Below are 22,761 nucleotides of genomic sequence, written 5' to 3' on the forward strand. Positions count from 1 at the left end.
CCTTGAGGCCAGCTAGGGCTACAGGGAGACTTGATCTAAACAAACTAAAAAAACAAACAACAACAACAAAAAAAAACCCTATCTATTGTCCACTTGTGACCTAAGCTGGACAATTCCTGGTTGAATATGACTTCTACCTTCTGTTCTAGACTTTGTTTGGCCATTTGTTTATATGGCATTAGGTAAGACATGCAAATGTCCTCTGCCTCATTAACTCTAGATGAGAATAAGATTCACCAGCTCTGTCTTGACAAATTGAAACAGATAAAAAGTTGTCTTTGGCCAGGCAGTGGTGGCACACACCTTTAATCCCAGCACTTGGGAGGCAGAGGCAGGTGGATTTCTGAGTTTGAGGCCAGCCTGGTCTACAGAGTGAGTTCCAAGGACAGCCCAGGCTATCCTGTCTCAAAAAACAACAACAATAACAACAACAACAAAGTTGTCTTTGACATTAAAAAGTAAACCAATGTTCATTATTTTCCACCATTATCCTCTTTAAAATTTAAGTTAGGGGTCTGGTTATTTTGTAGAAGTTTTGTTGTTTCCAAATGTAAGTATCTGGAGGCTGAGAACACCTCACAGTCAAAGACATAGCAGTAGTCAGTAGAAACTTTATAAATATAATACTGTTCCTAGGAACTATAAAGGTTTAAATTCTCCCAATATGCAGTGTACGTTGGAAATTTGGAGTAATTCATGAAGCATTAACCGGAAAGCACAGGATTATCTAAGAACAAAGAGAAATCCGTTAGGTATACTCCTGAGCCTAGCCCAGGCCTCTGGGTCTGCGATCAGCCACCCAACTCATCCTTGTCACCTGAAGCCCGAGGCTGGACAGACAAAAGCTTAGGTGACTTGAAGCTATGTCATCCCTCAGGATGTCCGGCATAGGCCTCCACCTGGTGTAGCTGACCACGTTCAGTTCCTTCGCCGACCTACCATAGAGCTGTCAGACCTCCGAGCTTCCTAGAGAGCTTCCGGAAGTGGCTGTGGGGCAAGATGCGTGCTGGCCGGCTCTGCGGCTCCGAGGGTTTGGAACTTAGCGGCTGGAGGGGTCCCGCTCGGGTTCGGTGTCCGTCGCGTCTCCTCGCGCGCTTCCCGGTCCGCACTGTGCCGCCTCCCGCTCTCGGGCAGCGTGGGGAGCTCTCGGTGAGTGCGCTGGGCCGAGCAGGGCCACGCGGGCAGCGGAGGCCCGAGCGCGGGGAGCGGGTCGGCCCAGGGCCTGCCGCAGCTGAGCAGGCCAACACCGGGCCCCAGCTACCCACGGGATGGCTCTCTTCACCGCCAGTCATCATGTGTAATTTTGCACTCGCTCTTACTTGTAAAGCCGGCCCGTGTACCATTTCTACTCAGCAGTTTTGCCGATCGGTCTCAAAATTCATTTTTTAAAGATAATATATTTTTTTCTTTTGAAGCCTCTGCCCCACGTGGAAACCTTTGATTTTTGTTACTCTTTTTTTTTTAAACCCATAAAGAAGTGTATTCAAAAAATGGTTGACGTAATGGCTGAACAGTTGTGTGCAAAAGAAATACTCTCAGTAATTTCGGGGTAACAAAATTAAACCTTATTCAGAATACTTTGCTTACCTAATTTATTGAAGCTAACTGAAATAGTTGCATGAAAACTCGGTGGGTTCCCATTTCCAAAATTCAGGTCATTCATGAGTGATCTCTGTTAGATTTCTAAGACATTGACCACCACCTGACAACATCTTTCTATTTGACAAATTCACTGAAGTATTGTTATGCAGCAATCATTATTTTAGTGAATATGCACGTTTTGAGTTCCTTAGTTAAATATAAAAATGTAAATCTTTAAAGCATTCATCAAAGCAACTTCCTTAAGCCCATACCCACGCTTGTGTGTCTGGCCCTCTCCTGAGTACCTTTTCTCTTAACCCTCATGCTTACTAAATTAACTTTTAAAGTCTCCAAAACGAGAAAAAAAAATGAATGAATGCCATTTCAGATAACTACAAAGCATGTTTGCTTCATCTACTTTTCCTTAATCTCTTAAAACCTGGAGATTATCATTCCTGGTTTATATTCAGTTCTCAGACATTTCTCAAGTTAATTAATCTGAAAGAAACGTACATCTCCTACATCTATTGAAAAGCCAGTATTGTTTAAGTTGAGTTGTGCCTTTCTTAGTTGTCAAAGCTTTAACATTTTCGATCCTGAAGAAACCTAGGATTGTTGCCTTTTCGTTGATAAGACAGTCATCCTGACTGGATGTTCTTTAAGGATGCTATGTAAGGATCAGCATTTATCTGTAGGTACTTTGCAACACTACAGAGTGTACCCACGAGATTATTAGAGGGGAGAAGGAAAGGCCATGTATGTTGGTGCATGCAGTTCTAAGGTTGGGAAATCACCAGTTTGAAAACAGTCTTAGAGAATATTGTTTTCTTTGAGGGAGATGGGTAAGGTCCACTCATGCCGCAGTACCCTAGTGGAGGTCAGAGGACAATTGTAGAATCAGTCTTCTCCTTCCTCTGTGTGGGTCCTGGGAAAGTAAACTCATGTTGTCAGGCTTGGCAGCAGGTGCCGTTACCTCCTGAACTGTCTCGAAGACCCCTGTGTCTTTTTAACAGTACATCAGTCATACTGGATTGAGGACCCATCGTATTCCAGTTATAACTTAATGTTAATTTTATATATATATCTACTGTCTGCAGATAAAATTACATTTATAGGTACTACCTAAGGCATCTTTTTTGAAGACAGTTAGTAGCATTATGACACATGAATGAAGAGAAGCATAACCAAAGTCAAGGAGAAGTCACCACTACAGCCTTAGCAAGGGATATATACACAAGAATAGAGAGAAACCATTAGTGTACATATTCCCCACAAAGAAACAAGGCCATCAAAGTGAGCTTTTTGGACCTGAAGTTCTAGCTGTAGCCTCCACTCTTAAATCTAGACATGTTCTATGTTGTATTAGACTATAGTCCTCTAATGTTCTTTAATTCTATCAATAAGATAAAGTTTTGAAGAGTATGAAATTAAGAAACCAAAACTTTTTTGCAACCATTAATGTACCATTATGAGAAAAGTAGTATCTGTAGAGAGTAAGGAAAATAGTTTGGTCAATAATGAAAGTAGTCCAAGAAGACTTAAAAGAGATATTGACATTCATGGACTGGAAAATCCTTGTTAAGGTATCATTCCTAATGTGATATCAATAGTGTTGAGATAGTATTTCTAAACTGAGCTATAGATGCAACACAAGTTCAATTCCAGCATTATTGGGAACCAATAAGCTTGTTCTAATATATGTATCAAAAAGCAACAACCAGCAAAGCTAAAACAGCTTTAAAAACAGAAAAATTTTAGGATAAGAACTTGATTTTAACATTTGAAAATTAGTATCAAGAGAAGGTAGATATATAGGTCACGGTAACAGAAGAGACCCCAGAAATAGTTTGTGGTCAGTCAGACTACCTTGTGCTCATATTCTCATATTCTCTCTCTCTCTCTCTCTCTCTCTCTCTCTCTCTCTCTCTCTCTCTAAGGCAAGTGATCCCGTGTGTAATCCTTTCTGTGAACGGTGCTACAGCAGACTGTTATGTGTGTCATGTGTAAGTAAGGAGGGAGACCTCCAGCCACACCCTCACCTCTGCAAAGATTAATTAAAAATAGATCATAGACTTAAAAGTACAACCTGAAACTACAAACTTAGACTTGATATCAAAAGTACAATCGTTTAAAAATTTGATAAATTATGCTTCAAAAGATTATAAATATCATGTTTAAAGGTTGCTGTTAAAAGAATAGAAGAGAGTCAGTATTTGTAAATCATGTATCTCATAAAGGACCTGTATCCAGAATATATAAGAGTTCTCAGATCTTACACATACAAACAATATAAAACCTCAATTACAAAATAATCCTGGACAAAGCATGGGATTGCATGGAATTCCAGTACTTGAGAGGCAATAGTATCACCAGTTAAAAATCATCCTGGCTACTTGATAAGACCCTATCTCAGCAGCCTAAACAAGTTAAATAAGCATAAACCTGGTACTTGCCTGTGGTCTTAGTATTTAGGAAGCTAAGGTGTGAGAATCACAAGTTTGACACTATCTTTGGTTATAGAATGTGACTTTGCCAAAAAACAAAAGCAAAGTGGACCATGATCTTTAAATAGGTACTTCACCAATATATGTGTAATACTGTTAGTAAAGAAGTCAAAATCATGACGTTACTATAAACCTATTATAATGTTTAGTTTTTAATACAATGTCAAGTGCTACTGGAATGCAAAATATTGTAGCCATTTTAGAAACAATTCAGCAATTTTTTAGATACTACATTAAGACTTATCAATTTACTTCTTACTTCCAAGTTTTACTTCACTGAATTAAAAACTCCTTATACAAGATCATGTATGCATGTGATTTCAGTGGTTTTATTCTTAATTACAAACAGGAAAAAACTCACCTGGTGAAAGTGTAGATGGATAGACATTTGTATGGGAATAAACAGATACAATATTGGTTAACGTCAGGTTCCTTCTGCTAAGTGAAGGCTGTCAACTCAAACACTACAGTATTTTATTTCTGTAACATTCTGGAAGGTCATTGGTGTATGGGTTTAGGTTTGTAGATGTTTATAAGACATTCTGTTCTTTGCAGATACACTGCTCCAAATAGATTTTTAGAAGTAAGAGATGAAGCCCAAGAGATAACCCTGAGACAGGAGGGAAAATAGGAAGCCTAAGTAGGGTCGCGAATCTTAGGTAGTGAAGAGGAAAGGGTTAAAGGGCTTGTAAACTAGAACAAAGTTAAGAGCTAAAGTACAGGAAATGGCAGGTGTGCAAGGTGCCACAAGGAGTTCAGTGAGTGCTGCTGAAGAGTACCTGAGAATTAAACAGAATTTTATAGGCTGAGTCTCCATGGTCTCCATCCTCCACAACCCTAAACAGAAAGCAAAAGGAAGGGTTTGTACCCTGGGTAAGTTTGGGCTGGCAGATGATTTAGGGCACTCATTAAGATATCAGTTACTATGATTGTTGCCTGACCTTAACATATTTATCATTTTCTGTTCTGGAAGAAGTACCCTGGAGGTCCTTGGAAGACTTTTAAGAAGATACTGAGCTTTTCTGGCCCTAAATGGCTACAGAATCAAGAAAGCTTTCTTCAGCCCCATCTCCACCAGACCAGGCTCCTGAAGAGGACCTTGTCATTGTCAAGATAGAGGAGGATCACGGCTGGGATGAGGAATCTAGTGTGCATGAAAATAACACACCTGGCCAAGAACTGTTTCGCCTACGCTTCAGACAGCTTTGCTACCAGGAGACATTAGGACCTCGGGAAGCTCTGATCCAGCTTCGTGCATTTTGCCATCAATGGCTGCGGCCAGACTTGAATAGTAAAGAACAGATCCTGGAGCTGCTGGTGCTGGAGCAGTTCCTGACCATCCTGCCTGAGGAACTGCAGGCTCTGGTTAAGGAGCACCAGTTAGAGAATGGAGAGGAGGTAGTGACCCTGTTGGAGGACCTGGAAAGGCAGATTAATGTCCTAGGGCAACCAGTAAGTAGTTGTGCATGCCGTGACTGAATTCCTGGGAGCTTGGTAGAAAGACATTGGCTTCACTTTGAGGAACAAATTCTGTTCACTGGTTTCTCGTAAATGCAGATAGAAATTATTTTAATTTATTTTAAAGGATAGAATCCTTTTTTGTAAAGGATAGAATTCATTTTCATCCTCATAAGATCCCCACAGTTATATTATTGTCCTTGCTTGCTAAATGGGACCATAATACACAAGGAGCTTATATTACTTTTTTTCTGGGGTACCCATAATACCCAGGGTTTGGGCCAGATGTTTCTACATCTTTGGCCTCTTGTTTAAGGAATTGAAATAAAGACCCACACAAATTGTACAGACAGCAAGGAAGCATTATTCAATGGCAGAACAATAGTACAAAGCAAGAAATACAGTCAAGAGTCTTAGGCCACTCAAGTGAGACTATTCAAGTACTCAAGAGCCCCAATTATTTGGGACTTCTTCTGAGGTTCGAGAGAAAAGGAAGTTTGTTTGCTAACAGGCATGGGTGAGGATGGTTCTTTGTTTTCTTGGAGGATACAATTTGCCTTATTGGCTCATGTACCCAAAATCAGTCTAGGCCTGCCCTCCCCCACACTCACACACACGTTCCTTACCCAAAAGTAACTGGAATATGATTGGGTACAAGCTGTCTACATGTCATGGTTGTTAGGGGGAGGAGAAATTTATTCTATTGTGCAGCGTAGGGGGTAGATACAGCTCAATGCAGATAAGGTCCTAGATCACTAACTAGGTGCATTGTGCAGAGAGCAAGGGATGGGGGCAGTTCTTAATACCAAACAAGTGAAGTAAAGCCCAGCTTGCTAAACTGTTTTGTATGTTTGCTTGCCTTGCCTAGATAATTAAAGATGACTACTTCCTAGAATATAAGCTTCCTAGTTCCTTATCAGAAGACTATTTTGCTATTGTGTGACCCTATTTTAGTGTTCTGGGTTATTCATCCTAAGTTGGAGTTCTGTATCCTAATATTGGTATTTGATATAGTAGAGAAACATCAACAGAAATTTTTTTCTTTAGTACTGAATAGAAACAAATGCCGTCTTTCTGTGCTAGTTTCTTGCTGCCCTAGGAAGTAAATGATATTATACTGCTTGCTTTCCCAAATATCAACACCAATGAAAGGCATTGACTCCACTACCACCTTCACTTCATTTCTCAAAGGAACTCTGTGTAACTCTGCTGTCCCATTGTTTCTAGGTCTCAACTCGTACACATGGGCACAGAGTACTCTGGGATGAAGTCATACCTTCAAAATCTGCATCAGAACCTCCAAGTATTCACATCCAGCCCTTGGCCACCATGCCTAAATCTCCAGGGCTCCAGAAGCCACAGGACAGAAGAGAGAGGCCAGATTTCACTTATAAAGGTGAGGAAAGAGACTTGTATTTGGGTACCTGTCTCATTCAGGAACTAGCATCAGTGTTTGAGTAGTCCCAGTCTTCTGGGTTTGAATGTTTATAGAAGTAATACATGAACTTTCCCTATGCAGATAAATAGCTGTGGACCCCTACTGGGGCACAAAGAACACACCAAAGAAACAATCTATTGAAAACTAACTTATGAACCAATGAGTTTAATTAGGGGTAAGGTGAAGGCTTTTTTGTTGTTGTTGTTGTTTTATAGGAACGTGGGTAGCTTATCATCAGCTACATCACTAAAGAAATCTCTTAGCACCAGTTACATACCTACATGGGAATGGGGAAGGAGGCTTGTGAACCTTCCCCACTCTGTAGCAGGTCTTAGGTAGATAGCCACAGCAGCTGAGAGTTCAGAAGGACAGTGGCCATGTCATGCCTAGAGGACAGCAATAGACCATCAGTTCTAGGGGTAAACTTAGGAACAAAGAACTTAAGGGTTTGGTTTTTTTTTTTTTTAATAAATTCACACATTTGTTACCCCATTTACAGCAGACTTTATCTTTTTTTTTTTTAGATCTTTCTAGTATCATAGCATATTTACAAATACTTCAGTACTTTTTTTAATGAGAGAATGTTTGATAACTACAATAAGAAGACAGTTAGAAATGGTGGTGCTGACCTAATGCACAGTTCATAGTCACCTTTTGCCAGTTGTCCCAGGGTTTTTTCTGGTCCAGAGCCCACCCTATGACGGTAGTGCAGCCAGTCATAAATTCTTCAGCATCCTTTAATTTGGCATTTTGTGCATTATTTCTTAGTCTTTTTTTTTTTAATGACCTTAACAGTTTTAAAGAACATAGATTAGAATTAGTAGAATGGCTACAAATTAGGTTTGTTTGAACTTTTCTCATATTTAGGTTCCAGTTGGATATATTTAGCAAGAGCACTAAAGAAATTTGGCCTATTGTAATGTTATTTTTGATGACTTACAATTAATCTTGCTAGGTTAATCACTATAAAGTTACTGTTCTTCCCTTTATAATTAAGTAATTTAGGAGGAAGTTCTCATGAAGCTTTGTAAATATCTTAAACTTTATCAAACTTGTTGCTAAAAGAGTAATTTTAATAGTTATTGATGTTTCCTTTTTGCTTTATTTTATTAAAGCTTCTCAACTGAGTCAGGGATTATTACTAAACCAGTTGCAAGTGGTTCTTTCTCAATCATTCCTTCTACGTTGTTGCATTGTTCATCTCAAGAGAGAACGTTTACTTCTTTCCCTTCTAGTTTACCCATTGGTACATATGTGGAGATTAGAAGTCATATTGCGTATATTCTGTTTCCTCCCGCCTTACTTTTATTACTATTAGTGTGTGGGCACAGACATGCACCTGCCTGGAGGGCAGAGGACAACTTTCTTCAAGAGTCAGGTCTTTCAATCCACTACGGATTCCAGAAATTGAACTTGAGCTGTTGGACTTATATGGAAAGCACCTTTGCCCCCAATGCTCTCTCTGGCCCCTCTACCTTATTTTTTGAGTTGGGATCTTTCCCTGAATAAGTATGTCCATTTCTGCTAGATTATCTGATCTCCAGGCCCCCAGGATCTGCCTGTTTCTCTTCTCTTTCAACTCACAATGTTGGGGCTTCAAACATAGGGCTTTTATGTGGGTGATGGGATTTTGAACTTACGTCCTCGTACATGCACAGCAAGCACTTTACCACTGAGCCATCATGCCAGCCCTAAGTGTGTGTAGAGGGCAGGGTCTGTGTTGTTTGGGTAGTGCTAAGTATCTTAACTCAGGGTGTTACTCACCCAAGGGTAGCACTCTTCTAACTCAGCTATGACCTCAACCCTTCCATTTTATTGCCGTTGTTTACTTATGGGCATATAAATTCTTTGTTTTCAGAACCGTTGTGTTCACTGTGCTTACTTCATGTTTGGCCAGAAGAAGGCTTAAGTCTGTCTGTTTTGGCATTTTCCTGTTATTTTTTAGATCTGCCTTATTTTTGGCAGAATAGCATATTCTAGGCTATTTGTCTTTGTTTGGTTTGAGGGTTTTTGTTTTGTTTTGTTTTGTTTTTCCATTTATGGGACTTATAATACCTTGTTTTATGTAAATGAAATTATTTTTTGTATTTTGAAGCAGGTCTGTGTAGTCTTCTTTGGCTAAGAACTCACTTTGTAGATCAGCCTGCCCTCAGATTTGTGGTGGTCCTGCCTATACCATAAGGGCTATAGGCATTTTATATATTTATATATATATATGTAGGCATTTGCCACCCTACCAGCATATCAATAAACTTGTAATATCCCTACACTGATCTTAGTCAAAAGGCTAAGACCTTTTAATATTTCTAACAAAGCAGCATAGAAATGCTTTAGTTAATTACATAATTCTTGTCTGAAGTCATAAATCTTGTTGCCCAAGACATACGTTGCTTAACTATAAGGTTGATTTTGCTAATAAAATGCTCAGTATCCATGAGAAGCAGACATGAACAGCCATAGCAGAGATCAACAAGGTAACAGACTTACTAGAGATTGGTTGGTTCTCATGTTCAGTTTCTATGATACTGGGATCAAAAGGAGCATTGTACATAAAGACAAAGATAATACTTTTGGTAGAGAAGAAATTAGAGAGCAGCTCTCATTAGGCAATCAGTATACTTAATTTATTTGACTGTCTAAATTCAGGTACATTAAAGTACAGATGTTCTATGAGCATTCATAGATATGGGCCACAGTCCAAATGTCAGCACTTTATGTGCAAAATCCTTAGCATATATATGCTGAAATAAAATAATTTTGGATAAGTGAATGCCAGCTCCCACAAGCATGCAACGAAACTAGTCAATTCATAGTTCCTTTCTCCTCTCAGCCATGTCTTCTTCTCAGAAACCTACTCCTTCCCAGAAAGGAAGTTCTGGAGATCAGGAGGTGACAGCTAGACTTCTCACTGCAGGGTTCCAGGTGAGTTGTCCTCCTTCTCACTAAAAGCCCATATCTCTGTTTGACAATATCTCGGCAAATGCCCGTCTCTATCTGCAGTGGTGCCTGTTTAAGAACTTTACCTGAATCTGTTTTGCTTAGTAACAAACCAATCTTTGATCTCCCCCCCCACCCCAGTAAAGCTAGTGCACTTTCCTTTTCTTCCCAACTATTCACACCCTTTTGCATAGCACATTCCTGCTTCTTCACCTCTCCTAACACTATAGTTATCTTCAACACTGATTTTGAGCCCTTTCTAGGGTCCTTTCTAGGCCCCAAATGAGGGTCTCATTTTGTTTCAGACTTTGGAAAAGATCGAAGACATGGCTGTGTCTCTTATTCGAGAAGAGTGGCTTCTTGATCCATCACAGAAGGATCTGAGTAGAGATAACAGGCCTGAGAAATACAGAAACATGTTCTCCCTGGGTAAGGAGAGCTGTAGTTATTATAATATAAGAATTTTCTCTTTGTTTATTGTGTTTCTAGTAGCTTTATAAGATTTCTTGAGGACTTAGTGGGACTTAAACTTAGAATTTGGGTATGTAGAGATGGCTCAATGGTTAAGAGTGCTTTCTGCTCTTCCAGAGGACTGGAGTTCTGTTCCCAGCATCCACATCAAGTACCTCATAGCCACCAGTAACTCCAACTCTAGGGAATACAGTGCCTTCTGGCCTCTGCAGACACCCAACACATGCGACACACATAGTCATAAGCTTGCTTCAAAGTTTTTCTAATAAATCTTAAGGAAAAGAAACTTAGAAATCAACAGATGGATGTTAGGTTGAGACTTCTTGGGGTCTAAAATGAAACATTTTGTTCTCTAATTCCTTACAGTTTATACCTGTATAGTGAGTATTGTTCATTTTGCCAGTTAAGAAATTGATGCCGCTGTAGTACTCCCTGAGTTCCCACCTTTCTTCCAGTTCCCGTTGGACCATGATACTGGAGCATTTCTGTCACATGAGCCAGTGGTACTTCCAGCCCTCTCAGAACCATTTGATACGTTCTCACCCACTCAATAGCTCTTGTAGGAGTTCTTTATCTCTTTCTATTCCCCAACTTATACTCCTCAGTTGATCCCTTTCCAGCTTTACTCACCTATCAGGAAACCCCTTTGTCCTGGCACCTCTTTCCTAGTTGGAGTTTGTTTAGTACCTCTGTTTGATCAACCCACATATATCTCTCCCTATTTTGAATAGAGAAGTTTGAATTTCCTTGTAACTCCAATGAGAACTTCATTTCCCCCTTTCTTCTAATATAAAAAATAGAAAGTGACTTTCAGAATGATCATTTATCATATGTTTGTTTCAGATGGTGAGACCAGGAGTGAGAACAAGGAATTATTTTCAAAACAGGTAATATCTCCCGGAATCCAGCCACATGGAGAAGCAACTGCCAAGTGCAACGGGGATGTTATCATGGGTCTTGCGCATGGAGAAACCCAAGACCTTCTGGGCAAATTAGAGAGGCAGCAGGGAAATCCCACACAAGAGAGACGACATAAATGTGATGAATGTGGGAAAAGCTTTGCTCAGAACTCAGGCCTTGTTCGCCACTGGAGAATACACACTGGAGAGAAACCCTATCAGTGTAATGTGTGCAGTAAAGCCTTCAGTTACAGGTCAGCCCTCCTTTCCCATCAGGATATCCACAACAAAGTGAAGCGCTATCACTGCAAGGAATGTGGTAAGGCCTTCAGTCAGAACACAGGCTTGATCCTGCACCAGAGAATCCACACTGGGGAGAAGCCCTATCAATGTAATCAGTGCGGGAAGGCCTTTAGTCAGAGTGCAGGCCTTATTTTGCACCAGAGAATCCACAGTGGGGAGAGACCATATGAATGTAATGAATGTGGAAAAGCGTTCAGTCATAGTTCACACCTCATTGGACATCAGAGAATTCACACTGGGGAGAAACCCTATGAGTGTGATGAGTGTGGGAAAACCTTCAGACGGAGCTCACATCTTATTGGCCATCAAAGAAGCCACACTGGGGAGAAACCCTACAAATGCAATGAGTGTGGGAGGGCCTTCAGTCAGAAGTCGGGCCTTATTGAGCATCAGAGAATACATACTGGAGAAAGACCCTATAAGTGTAAAGAATGTGGGAAAGCTTTCAATGGGAACACTGGTCTCATTCAGCATCTGAGAATACATACAGGGGAGAAGCCCTATCAGTGCAACAAATGTGGGAAAGCCTTTATTCAGAGATCAAGTCTCATTCGACATCAGAGAATCCACAGTGCAGAAAAGCCTGAAACCACAGGAGTTTAGGGGAAGCTTTGGTTGTAGTTTGAACATTATTTGGCATTAGAGAAACCATGTAATAGTGGAAAAGGCTGGTGAAAAAGGGCAGAAACTGTAGCTGTAACAAAGCTAAGAATAGCACTTGGCTAGTTTGGGCCCAATCCCTGCTATGAGTTGATTAGTTTGACTGCCTTTAGGGACATCTGATGACGCAGAGCCTTAGCAGCTCAGTATATTCTTCAGAATAGCAGCAAATTGCTTATTGTGACTTGAAACACTATATTTTGTCTTTCCTATGAGTAGCTCTAAGTTTGAGAGAGGCTACTCCTCCAAGCTTTTCTGTTCTTCCCATTTCCTGTGGTCCCTTTTTGTCAATAAATCCTAATCTGAGAAGCTGCTTGAGTCCAAGGCAACCTCAATAAGACTAAGATTTGTGTTTGGCTTTTTAATATCCTAGTTAGAAATTGTAAGACATTTAAATTTTTATTCTAATACTCCTAGATGATAGATATCCATATTCCTCCACAAACTCAATGCTATATTTTTAACAGCACTGTAGCATTTTTCTTCATTTAGAACCTTTACTGACTCCATTGAGTCCCTGAGCATCTGTACATATTCTTCCACCCCCAGTCTCAGTACCTGTGTCAACAAAGGAAGTGGACGCATTAGTGATGATGGTGGGCGTGATGGAAAGAAAGGTGAGTGGAGACTCAGCCTGGCTATTCTTGAGCATGGACAGTTATTTCTCAAGGTGTCTTCTGACTCTCCTTCCACCTCCCCACTATACACTGTGGTTTGAAAAATATTTGCACTAGCAAAGCTTGGGCACCACATGAAAGACAGAGGTGCTTGAAAAAGACATTACAAATCCTTACAAAGAATGTACATCATCCCTCTTGGCCCTTTACAGTTCTACTCTCAGGTTCCTATCAGTCTATATAAACTCACTGACTACACGCTCTGCCTGGACCGACCTTCTCAGATGGCCACAGCAGATCCATCATTATCTTCCATCTGTTTCCTTCCATTTGCATAGCTCCAGTATCCACCATGGTAATCTGTCAAATACCTCACTCCGACTGCTCATCCTTCTGCATTCTGGTCCACTCCATCAGTCATCTAAAGCAAAGATACACTATCACACTCATTGTCATCAGGCACTGTGCTTCACCTCTGAGGCTTTCAGCATAACATAGAATACGGTATGTGTAAGTGATGAGACTGGTTTTAAAGGAGCACACAGATCTTGTGCATCTAAAGTGTAGTGTCTTTTCAATTGAGTAATTACACTTACTACCTAATAAATACTTGTTAAAATGTATATTCTAAAGTACTATGATTCTAGTAGTGCTATTAGTCCTCCAAATACTGGGAACAGTCTTAGAATTCTCATGTAATGAGGAACAAGAAAACCATCTGTTACTATCAATTATTTCATGTTTGACCATTAACAGTGGTCTTGGAGTTGAACAACTTTTGCTTTGCAACAATAATCCTCACACTTAAAATTATTCCATTAATCTTACTCAGAAGGAGTTTCTGATGGAATCTCTGAAAAAAAATAATTTCACACCATGACTGTCTTGAAAAGGATCATCTTAGTTTCTTTGGTTAACTTTCTCAGAACAGACCTCTCTATTATTTGTTATTTTCTTATCCTCTGTTCTGTTTGTTTCATTCCTGTTTAATACAGATTACCATTCCTGACTCCTCTCTAGCACTCCTCACCACTGAGCCATCTCTCCAGCCTCAATAACATTTTAAGGCAAGGTTGCAAGCATTTAAGAAACCAGAAGCAGGTAAATCTGCCCATGTCAAGACCCTTGCTTCCTGCTTGAGTTGTGCCTTACCCTCTATACGTCAGGGTTTCTGCATAGGTCAGTTCTATGTTGTTACGTAGGATGAGTACGTTTTCAGAGCATGTGTGCATATATATGCATGCCCACTCCTTTCATAGACTTTTGTGAAGTACTTACCTTGATTTCTAATAAAATTGCCCTTTTTGCATTTGTACCCAGAGTAATATATACCAGATACTTCAGTCTCAGAATTACTAAGTATCTGGAGGAAGTCGAGAGAAAAGAAAGTATACTTGGGAAGATTAATGTTATCTGGGGTGAATGTGAGAAAGGATGGTCATTTAAAACCTAGTTATTGGAGCCATTATGGAGAGGCACACTTTTAATCATAGCACTCAGAAAGCAGAGGCAGATGAGCCACCCTGGACTGCATAGCAAGCCAGCCTTGAATATAGTGAGACCAGTCTCAAAAGGAAAAAGAAAAGAAAAAGTAAGTGAGGCTGGAGAAGTGACTTAGAGGTTAAGAGTGTGGACTGTTCTTGCATAGGACCATTGAGTTTAGTTCCCAGCACCCACACTGGGTGGCTAGAAACTTCCTGTAACTCCAGCTCCAGGGGCAGCCAACATCTCTGGCCTGCACACAGATACACATAAATATATACACATAAACATAATTGCCAATAATAAAAAAGTTAAATGAATTGTCAGAGGTGATTTAGCACATGTATAGAACAGGCCAAATGTTATAGTATATAATGATAGAAAAGGCTTTGGAGTCTTTGAAGAAATACATAGAAGTCATTGTTAGTCTTGAATTCACCAAGCATTAATCAATCTGTATTTAATTTAATTCAGTGGCATTCATTAAGCCTTTATCCTATAGTGTCCAATTTTTCTGTGCTTCTAAAATGAGATGTTCACCAGTACTATTTTCTCCCATCCTCAGCTGCTCATTTTAAGATGTGGCAGAGAAAAGTGGTTTTTCCCTAACTTACTTGCTGTCAACATACCACTAGAAGAAACTTATGAGGTTTCAAAGAATTTCTCCATGAAGCCAGATAAGTTTTCGAGAATGTGGTGCTTGGTTCTGACATGGACCAGTATAGCTTCACTCTTGTTTCTACACCTCCAGAATGATAGCTGACATTTTTGTTCTGTTTTGTTTTTCAGTGATTGCCATGAGCCAAACTCTAAGTTAAATATTTATCCTACTTAAAAGCCAATATCACTACTGCATGGCCCATCTGTAGAAGATAAAAGAGAAATTTAGGGAACTAACCAACATAACATATCCAGCAAAAGACAAGATTCTAACCTATACAGCCTGATGCTAGAGCCTGTGATGATCACTGTGCTTTGCTACCAACTGACTAAACTCCAGCCAGCCAAATGAAACCATGTACCCTTGGTCATAAGACATACTAGGTAAAATAATGTGCAGTGGTATAGTGTGGATTCATTGCAATTGCTGGAAAATTGATTTAAAATACTGTTTGGGGTGAGACCATCTTTAGACTTGGATATTCTTGATTCTTAGTACAAAAAAGTTATTTTCTCAATAAAACATGCTTAAAGGAGGGTAAATCAGTTACAGCATAGTGATACAAATACATTTCTCTGTAGACTACCTTAAGGAAATAGGAGTGAGTAGATTCCAGGTTGGGCAGATGGATAGGTAGCAATAGTAAGCTCATCCACAGCCTGCAGTGAGGAACCATTTAAGCTTCTTTCCCGTTTCCAATCACCATGTGTGTCCTGCGTTTTTCTTGATTTTTTTTTCAAGTGTGTTACTCATTTTAACCCATTTCTGCCTTAGCTTTTACTGGCTTTTCATAGTCAACATTCCACTAAAATGTACATGAAATTGCCAGTGTATTAATTAAGACTTTTTATTTTTGTTGTCCTTCTTATCTCATTTATACTTCATAATGTTGAGTTTCCCAATATGTGATGTGATGTCATCTTGAGTACTACTGGGTTATTAGGCCTATTGGGAGACAGCCATTGTTGAACTACCTGGACCACAATTTTGTGAGCCGTTCTGATACATCCCCTTTATATGTATTTTTCATTCTATAAGTTCTGTTCTTCTACAGAATACCAAGTAATACAGATTTTCATACCAGAAGTGGTTTTAGAACAATAGACATATTAAAGTGAATTTTTTAAAAATTATTTGGGATAGGTTTTCCAATTTGCAAACACCTACAGTTACTGAAGTCTCTCAGAAACTCAGGGAATATTGAAAGCCCATGCTGTGAACTGTTTTTACAAACTTACAGGGACAAATGCATTTGATTATCCTGATTGACCAGTTGTGAGAGGCAAGAGATTTGATGAGTCTGTATATAAAACTTTGGAAAATTTGTAGAAAAATAAGAAAAGTTATGATGCTTGTTGGTTCCTGTAAGTATCTCTGAATAAATTGACAAAGGAAAAGAATGCACTGCTTGATAAAATTAATCAACTTCTAGCATCTCAGAGTACAATGAAAAGCAACAGTGTACTCAGTGATAAAGTTGGCCAGCTCCAGATATGCATAAACAATCTAAAGTCTAAGTGCACCCTGCAAGAGGATCTTCCCTCCAGCAATCACAGTTCAAATTGTGGACAATCAAACCAAAGCCCTCATTTAACGTTGGCCAAATTACAAACAAAATTGGAGTCCCAGCCTCAGAGAGTGTCTGTGGTTAAAGTAAGAGAGCATTAATTAGTAAAGAATTGGATCTGTAACTTGGTGTGGAGATCTGTGGTAGGACCCTGTTGAGGCCCAGAACTTTGAACCCTCAGATTCCCGTGGGTTTACTTCACCTGAGGGAATAGTCTCTCTACCCTCAGCAGAAAATGTACTCTTACCCCTCAAAAATTGCCTTTTTTGCCTTTGAGGAAATAATAATGGGTATTTAAGGAAGGTAGTTTCAAATACCAACTATGGCCATGTGACCAGTTGCAGAAATGAAGATTACTTTTTCTGTCATATTTTGTTAAGAATGTGTTTGTACAGATATTTGTGTTTTCTTTCCTCAATTTCTTTATCATGTAATGTAACATCAATTAAGAGAATATCTGTAGTTGCCAAATTTAAGTTTTGAGATACCAAAAGAATGTCCCTTGAGGGACATTGCCATTTATTCTAAAATTAATCATGAATTTGAGGTAGTACAAGATACAGTTTTATCATGTTAGATGTAATTATGATCTGATTAATTATGTAATGCATTTGCAATTATACATGGGACAGTTATATCATGTTAGGTATAATTATGTCCTGGTTATTATTTTCATTTGGAAATTAAGCATAGCATAAGATATGATTGTATGTGAAGTTGATAAGGGGTGGACTTCAGATAGCTCTTCTTGGTTGTCAGCTTGACTACATTTGGAATTTACTGAAGCCAAACTGCTGGGTACACCTGTGAGGATTTTTTTTTCTTAATTAAATCATTTCAAATATAAAAACTTATTTTCTTTTAATCTGGATCTTTTAAGGTGAGAAGATCCACATCTAGTCAGGGCCATACCTTCTAGTGGCATTCAATATAAGAATGGAAGAAGGAAGCTTTTGCTATTGTTCCCTTGCTCTTGCTAGTAAGTCCATGACTTCGCTAGGGTTAGAGCTGACTTTGGATTCCGGGATGTTATGAAGAACAGCTGAGACATCCATCCTGATGGAATAAAACAACTGCCTGAGTCTAGGGCTTTCCATTGGTAGACAGCCATTGTTCGCTCTGGACCACAGCCTGGAAACGACTCTGTTAAATTCCCTTTCTCTGCATATGTGTAGATTCAGTCTATAAGGTCTGTTCTCTAGAGAACCTTGATTAATGCACATAATTCAAGAGTTCTCCTTTCTTTCTCTTACAGTATTTTTAGGTCATTTTTCCTCTATAGCTGGCTCTTGTTTATTAGTCTTTTTTGTCCTCTATACTAAAAATAATCTCTGTATCCAGTTTTTACTCACTTTTCTGTGTCCCTACTTACCTGTTTTGCTACTTCATGTATTTTAATAACTTTGTGTTTTCCACTTTGTATGTCATCTCACTGCTTGGGGGATTTTCCTCAGGTACCTACATAACCTGATATTTGAAACCAAAACTCACCATTCTTCTCCCTCAATTTGCATTTTCTTTTGAAATAAACATCATTGCCTAATTGTTGTACCCTAAAATAGAATCATTGCCTTTTGTATTCTCATCCCAGCCTTGAAGTTACCATGTCTTCCTTTTCTGCCTTCCATTCTCCTGGTCTTGAACCTTTTGATCTTGCTCATATTCTTCTTGAGGTTTGTTTTTGTTGTTGCATAGTTTTTGTTTTATATTTCTACCATAACTTTATAGCCTTCCACATAGGTCTACATCATGTAAGCTCAGGTCACTATGATTTTCTTCAGTTGCCTTCCAGAATATCCAACTTACATAACACTTCGAAAATGATCTTCAGTCTCCATTTTCATGGTATCTCATTTTTACTCAGCCACCAGCAGATAATTCTCACCAGTGTTCCATAACTTTGTTTTCCATTCAAGCCTCAGCTTTCATTACTCTCAAGCATGTTTACCTTGGTGGATCACATTCAAACCTCCTACAGCTTTCTAGTGTTATCTTACAAGCCTTTGACTCTGTGCCTTTCTCTCATTGTTGTTGTTGTTATTATTATTATTTGCTTAGATTACTCTTTGGCTGTACCTTCTGTTCAAATTTGCTCCCTTCATGTCTTTTGAGACAGCAACTCCTGATTGAGTTCACCTCACAATAGCATCTTCCCCTGCCTGAGCACATAACTTTCAAGTTTGTACTGTGATCCATGCACTCACTAATACCTTGCTCTGCAGTTATTTTCTAGCAGTCTGTATAATAGTTTCACATCTATTATTTCCAAGATTAAACTGTAAGCTCCCTGAGGGCAGGGATGATAACTGTAACATTTGTATCACTGCACTCTCTTTAGTGCCTAGTACAGTGCTGAGCACATAGTAGGTGTTTAATAAATGCTTGTTAAATTATTGTGTGGATTTTTTGTAATGTTTAGATTGTTTTAAGGGCTTTCAGTGATGTGACCTGTTTGGTGCACTCAAAAACTACATAACTGTCTCCATAAAATACTATATAGTACATCAAGATTTGTCTGTATCACGGGATTAAAAAAAATCTAGGACAGTCTATGTAAAATTTTAAAGTTATAAACTATTTTCTTGGAGAAACTTATTGATGATTTGGGGGTTGAGGGGGACGAGCCGTATGTCATGCCACAAGGCTAGAATCCTACGTGGGATGTGAAGATAGGAAGATCAAGAGTTCAGGGTCTACCCTTGCTACTTGAGTGTGGGTCTGTGTCTCGTCCCACCACTGGGGATCTGGGCAGATGAATTGTGAAGCATTAGACCACTTTTACTCTGTGCCACGGCTGTTGGGTGCAGAGCTCGAGAAAAGAGCTGATATACCCTGATCCACAGCTCAGGAAGTAGGAAAACGCAGCCTAGGATGTGAAAGGCCAAAGCTGTGGTTCCTAAACTCCTGGGTGCCCAGTCACCACTGGAAACCACAGAGTTGGGAACGGAGGGTCGGGGGCTCCTAAACTCCTGGACATCCAGAAGGCACTGGGTCACAGGGAGTTGGGAATGGAGTGGGGGGAGGGGGCACAAGCACTAGGGGTTCTCAGACCCCAGGACTTCTAGACACTGCTGAAAGTTGCATAAGAGCCAGAGCCGAGAATGGAAGAGGATCACAGGCTGGAGGTAGGGGAGGGGCTCCGGCTAAGTCCTTAGCTTAGTGGCAGTTCTCTAGGAGGTGGAGGGGGAGGCTGCCTTCTTCGGGAGATTTAGGCAGCAGGGCTATATAGGTGAAGGCCTTCTCCATGCTCCCTATGGCTGTTATTGATGAAAGATAGTCCTTGGTTCCAAACTGTTGATTGACTGTTCATTGTGGAAAATGAGTCCATACTGACTCCTCAGGGTGGGCCAGAGATGAAATACTTTTTACAGAAAAGAATGTCTGGGAAGGGAAGCTTATTGGCTAAACCCTCTAGATACCTCATTAGCATGGAGAACTCTGTTCTGGGCTACATTACCACAGGTCACATTTTCCATGTGGGACGTGTGGCACAGGTTCCAGGCCAGGAATCTGGTAGGGAGCAGGAGCCACCTGAGTAGTCTCAGGTGGGTACCTGGGTGCCAGGACTCTGAACCAGCTCATCCTTATCAAATTTCCCACACATAAGGAGTTTCATACCATCCTAGACTTGTGAGACCTTGTTTCCAAAAGTAAAGAGAAAAGAAAATAGGAAATACACACAAATACCTATTCTGATAAAACGACTGTAAAATGAGCTAGAAAATGGGTTTTGCATCTGATGTTTGCTTAGTAGTTTAGAAGTTTAATTATGTCTAGAGACATTTGGGAATTATACCATTGGTGAACATCTGGAATGTGTCTAGCATCTACTGGATAGAGTTTAAGGATGCTACTACCAAAGAGAGGGGAAAAGGGGGGAGGGGAGGATGCTACTAAGGATCCTTGAGGGTATCCTTTACAACAAGGCCAAGCTTTAACACATTGGTTCTAAACCTATGAGTCAAAACCATAACAAAATTATAGTTCAACAAAATATGGTTGGGAATCACAACATGAACTATGTTGAGTGGTTGCCACATTAGGAAGAATTGAGAAACACTGCTTTAATAGAGTCATAGATGTCTGTATATATTCTGTGGTGTGATTTTAAAAAGCCTTAATCTTTGAGATTCATAGTAACAATGTTATTAGAGTTTTTGTTAGTGCTTTCTCTTTACTCGGCACATAGTAATCCATGAGGCAGTGGCATTTGAATATGTACAATGCTTAATGATCAAATTAGGATGACCGGCATTTCTGTCGTCACACTTTTGTGTGTGCTTAGGACATTTTATTCTCACTACTATTTTTAAACATGGACTGAATTTTTGTTGATTATAGTTATCCTCCTGTACATTTGGTGGCCAGCACTTCAAAAAATAGCCTATGTAAATGCATTTGTGCCTGTTATGATGATGTTTTACAGTTGTTTTCAACATCAGATCTGCCACCATCTACTGAGTGGCAGGCTAAGGATACAAGTCAAGTCTGGCTTTCATATGTTGACGCATTACCATCAAAGATAAAATACTGGGGATAGCTCTTAAGCAAAGGAAAGGAGACTGAAGTCTAATCAAATGTTTAGCTTTGGGAACATGGCAATGAACACACTCTTTGGTGGCCACTAGACAAAGTTAACTACCATCTGTCCAAGAAAACCATGAATGAGAATATTCTGTTTGCAAGCAGAATTCAGTCCTAAAGTTTTATATATTTTTCTAGTTCTACTTAGAAGAAATGGGACTCTAAGGAAATGTGATTTCCTAAATTCAGTCACTAAACCAGCATTTGAGAACACTATAGTCTCCATTTGCAGTTCAGTAGTGCATCGTTCAAAAAGTTTAGAAAGAATCAACTCGAGAGTTAGCAACTCAGCAGATGGGTAACTCACCAAAGACATTTATTTCTCTGACGTGTTGAAGTTGTCAAAGTCTAAAGAATGGGTGCTGTATTGTTTAGCTTGTCAACTCCTTCTGACATTGAAGAGCTGGGGAAGCTAAGTGACTTACACTGGATCACCCAGTAAGTATACTGTGTGTTTTAATCCATACTCTCCCACAGGATAAATCTATAACTCCAACTAAGTATATCATTTTAAGAATTATTCTTTTTACCAGCTTGTATATCCAAACCAGCATAATGGCTATCATATCTTAAGCTAATTTCTTAAATAAGTGACCTGAGAAATTTTGCAGTAAGCCAAGCTGTTTTGAAATCGCTTTGTGTCTGGTCTCTAGTCTTTAAAATAGCACTAAGACCAGAGTTTCTGTGGCCATAATGCGGTCCCATGAGAGATGTTTCACAGCTGTAAATGACATTTAAATCCCAATACTTGATGGTTTTCCTACCTTGGTAAAAGGAAGCAAAACCCACGTTCTTGGAAGGTAAAACAGGAAATTAGTCTTGGTGGCCAGGAGCAAAAGGTTCTGTAGCAAAACTAAATTTAGACAATAAGCACAGAGCAAGGTGTGTGGGGGGGGAACCCACAGTTTGAGCTAATCCAGAGCAAAATCAATCCTCGCCTAGGGCTTTAGAAGCACCTGGCCCCTCCTGGTAGGAATTGAGGAATGTGGCCTCTCCAGAAGTCCTGAGAGCCGTCAGATGCTTTTCTGCAAAGTGGGAGGAGGTTTCCTGTATGCCACCTCAGATGAATAGGTTGCAAGCAGGATTTCCAACTGTACCCAGATGCTTCCACCTAGGAAAAGGACTTTCTCAATATTCACTGCTTCACTGATTTGGACTTGCTACCCTCTTGGGACCACAATCCTAGTTTTTCTTGCCATCATTAGTGGGTCATAACTGCACGTCTGCTCCTGCCACCATTGGTATCACACTATCCGTCAGTTATCAGTTTGCTTTTCCAAGCATACGTGCACAGGTGAGGGGAGTGCAAATAACTGGAAAATAATATCAGGTGCTCTAAATTCAAGAGTGCTCTCTTCCTCTTCCACCTATACTTATGGTACCCATGCTATTTCTTTGTGAATGCAGAACAGAGTTGTTTATTTTGGCTTGCCTGTAATAGGTCACCATTTACTGTAGCAGTTACCTCCATCCACACTAGATCCATTTTCCAGCAACTGATGAACATCTCTTAGTGGTTCTTCACCCTCTATAGCAGCATTGGAGGCAAAGCCATGGTAGGAAGGTATCAGTTCCCACCTGAAGAGTACCAATGACAGG

The 22,761-nt window shown here is 39.8% G+C and overlaps 1 protein-coding gene across 3 annotated transcripts; it reads left to right on the top strand.

The window, feature by feature from the left end:
* Positions 1-1,048: 1,048 nt before the first annotated feature.
* On the top strand, positions 1,049-18,972 carry Zkscan8 (zinc finger with KRAB and SCAN domains 8). Of its 3 annotated transcripts, XM_028789266.1 has the most exons (9): positions 1,049-1,149; positions 3,519-3,584; positions 5,059-5,537; positions 6,771-6,939; positions 9,812-9,903; positions 10,224-10,347; positions 11,233-12,868; positions 13,864-13,969; positions 15,140-18,972. In XM_028789266.1, exons 3-7 carry the CDS (start codon positions 5,118-5,120, stop codon positions 12,192-12,194), a joined length of 1,767 nt encoding a protein of 588 aa, XP_028645099.1. In that variant the 5' UTR covers positions 1,049-1,149; positions 3,519-3,584; positions 5,059-5,117; the 3' UTR covers positions 12,195-12,868; positions 13,864-13,969; positions 15,140-18,972. The 3 variants fall into 3 exon arrangements, with proteins under 3 accessions (XP_028645099.1, XP_028645101.1, XP_028645100.1); XM_028789267.1 differs by lacking the exon at positions 3,519-3,584 and having other exon boundaries at positions 1,136-1,149; positions 5,062-5,537; XM_028789268.1 differs by lacking the exons at positions 9,812-9,903; positions 10,224-10,347; positions 13,864-13,969; positions 15,140-18,972 and having other exon boundaries at positions 11,233-12,595.
* The last annotated feature ends 3,789 nt before the right edge of the window (positions 18,973-22,761 follow it).

Source organism: Grammomys surdaster, unplaced genomic scaffold (assembly GCF_004785775.1).
Source record: "Grammomys surdaster isolate TR1022 unplaced genomic scaffold, NIH_TR_1.0 125807, whole genome shotgun sequence".
In the NCBI taxonomy this organism is placed as follows: Eukaryota; Metazoa; Chordata; class Mammalia; order Rodentia; family Muridae; genus Grammomys; species Grammomys surdaster.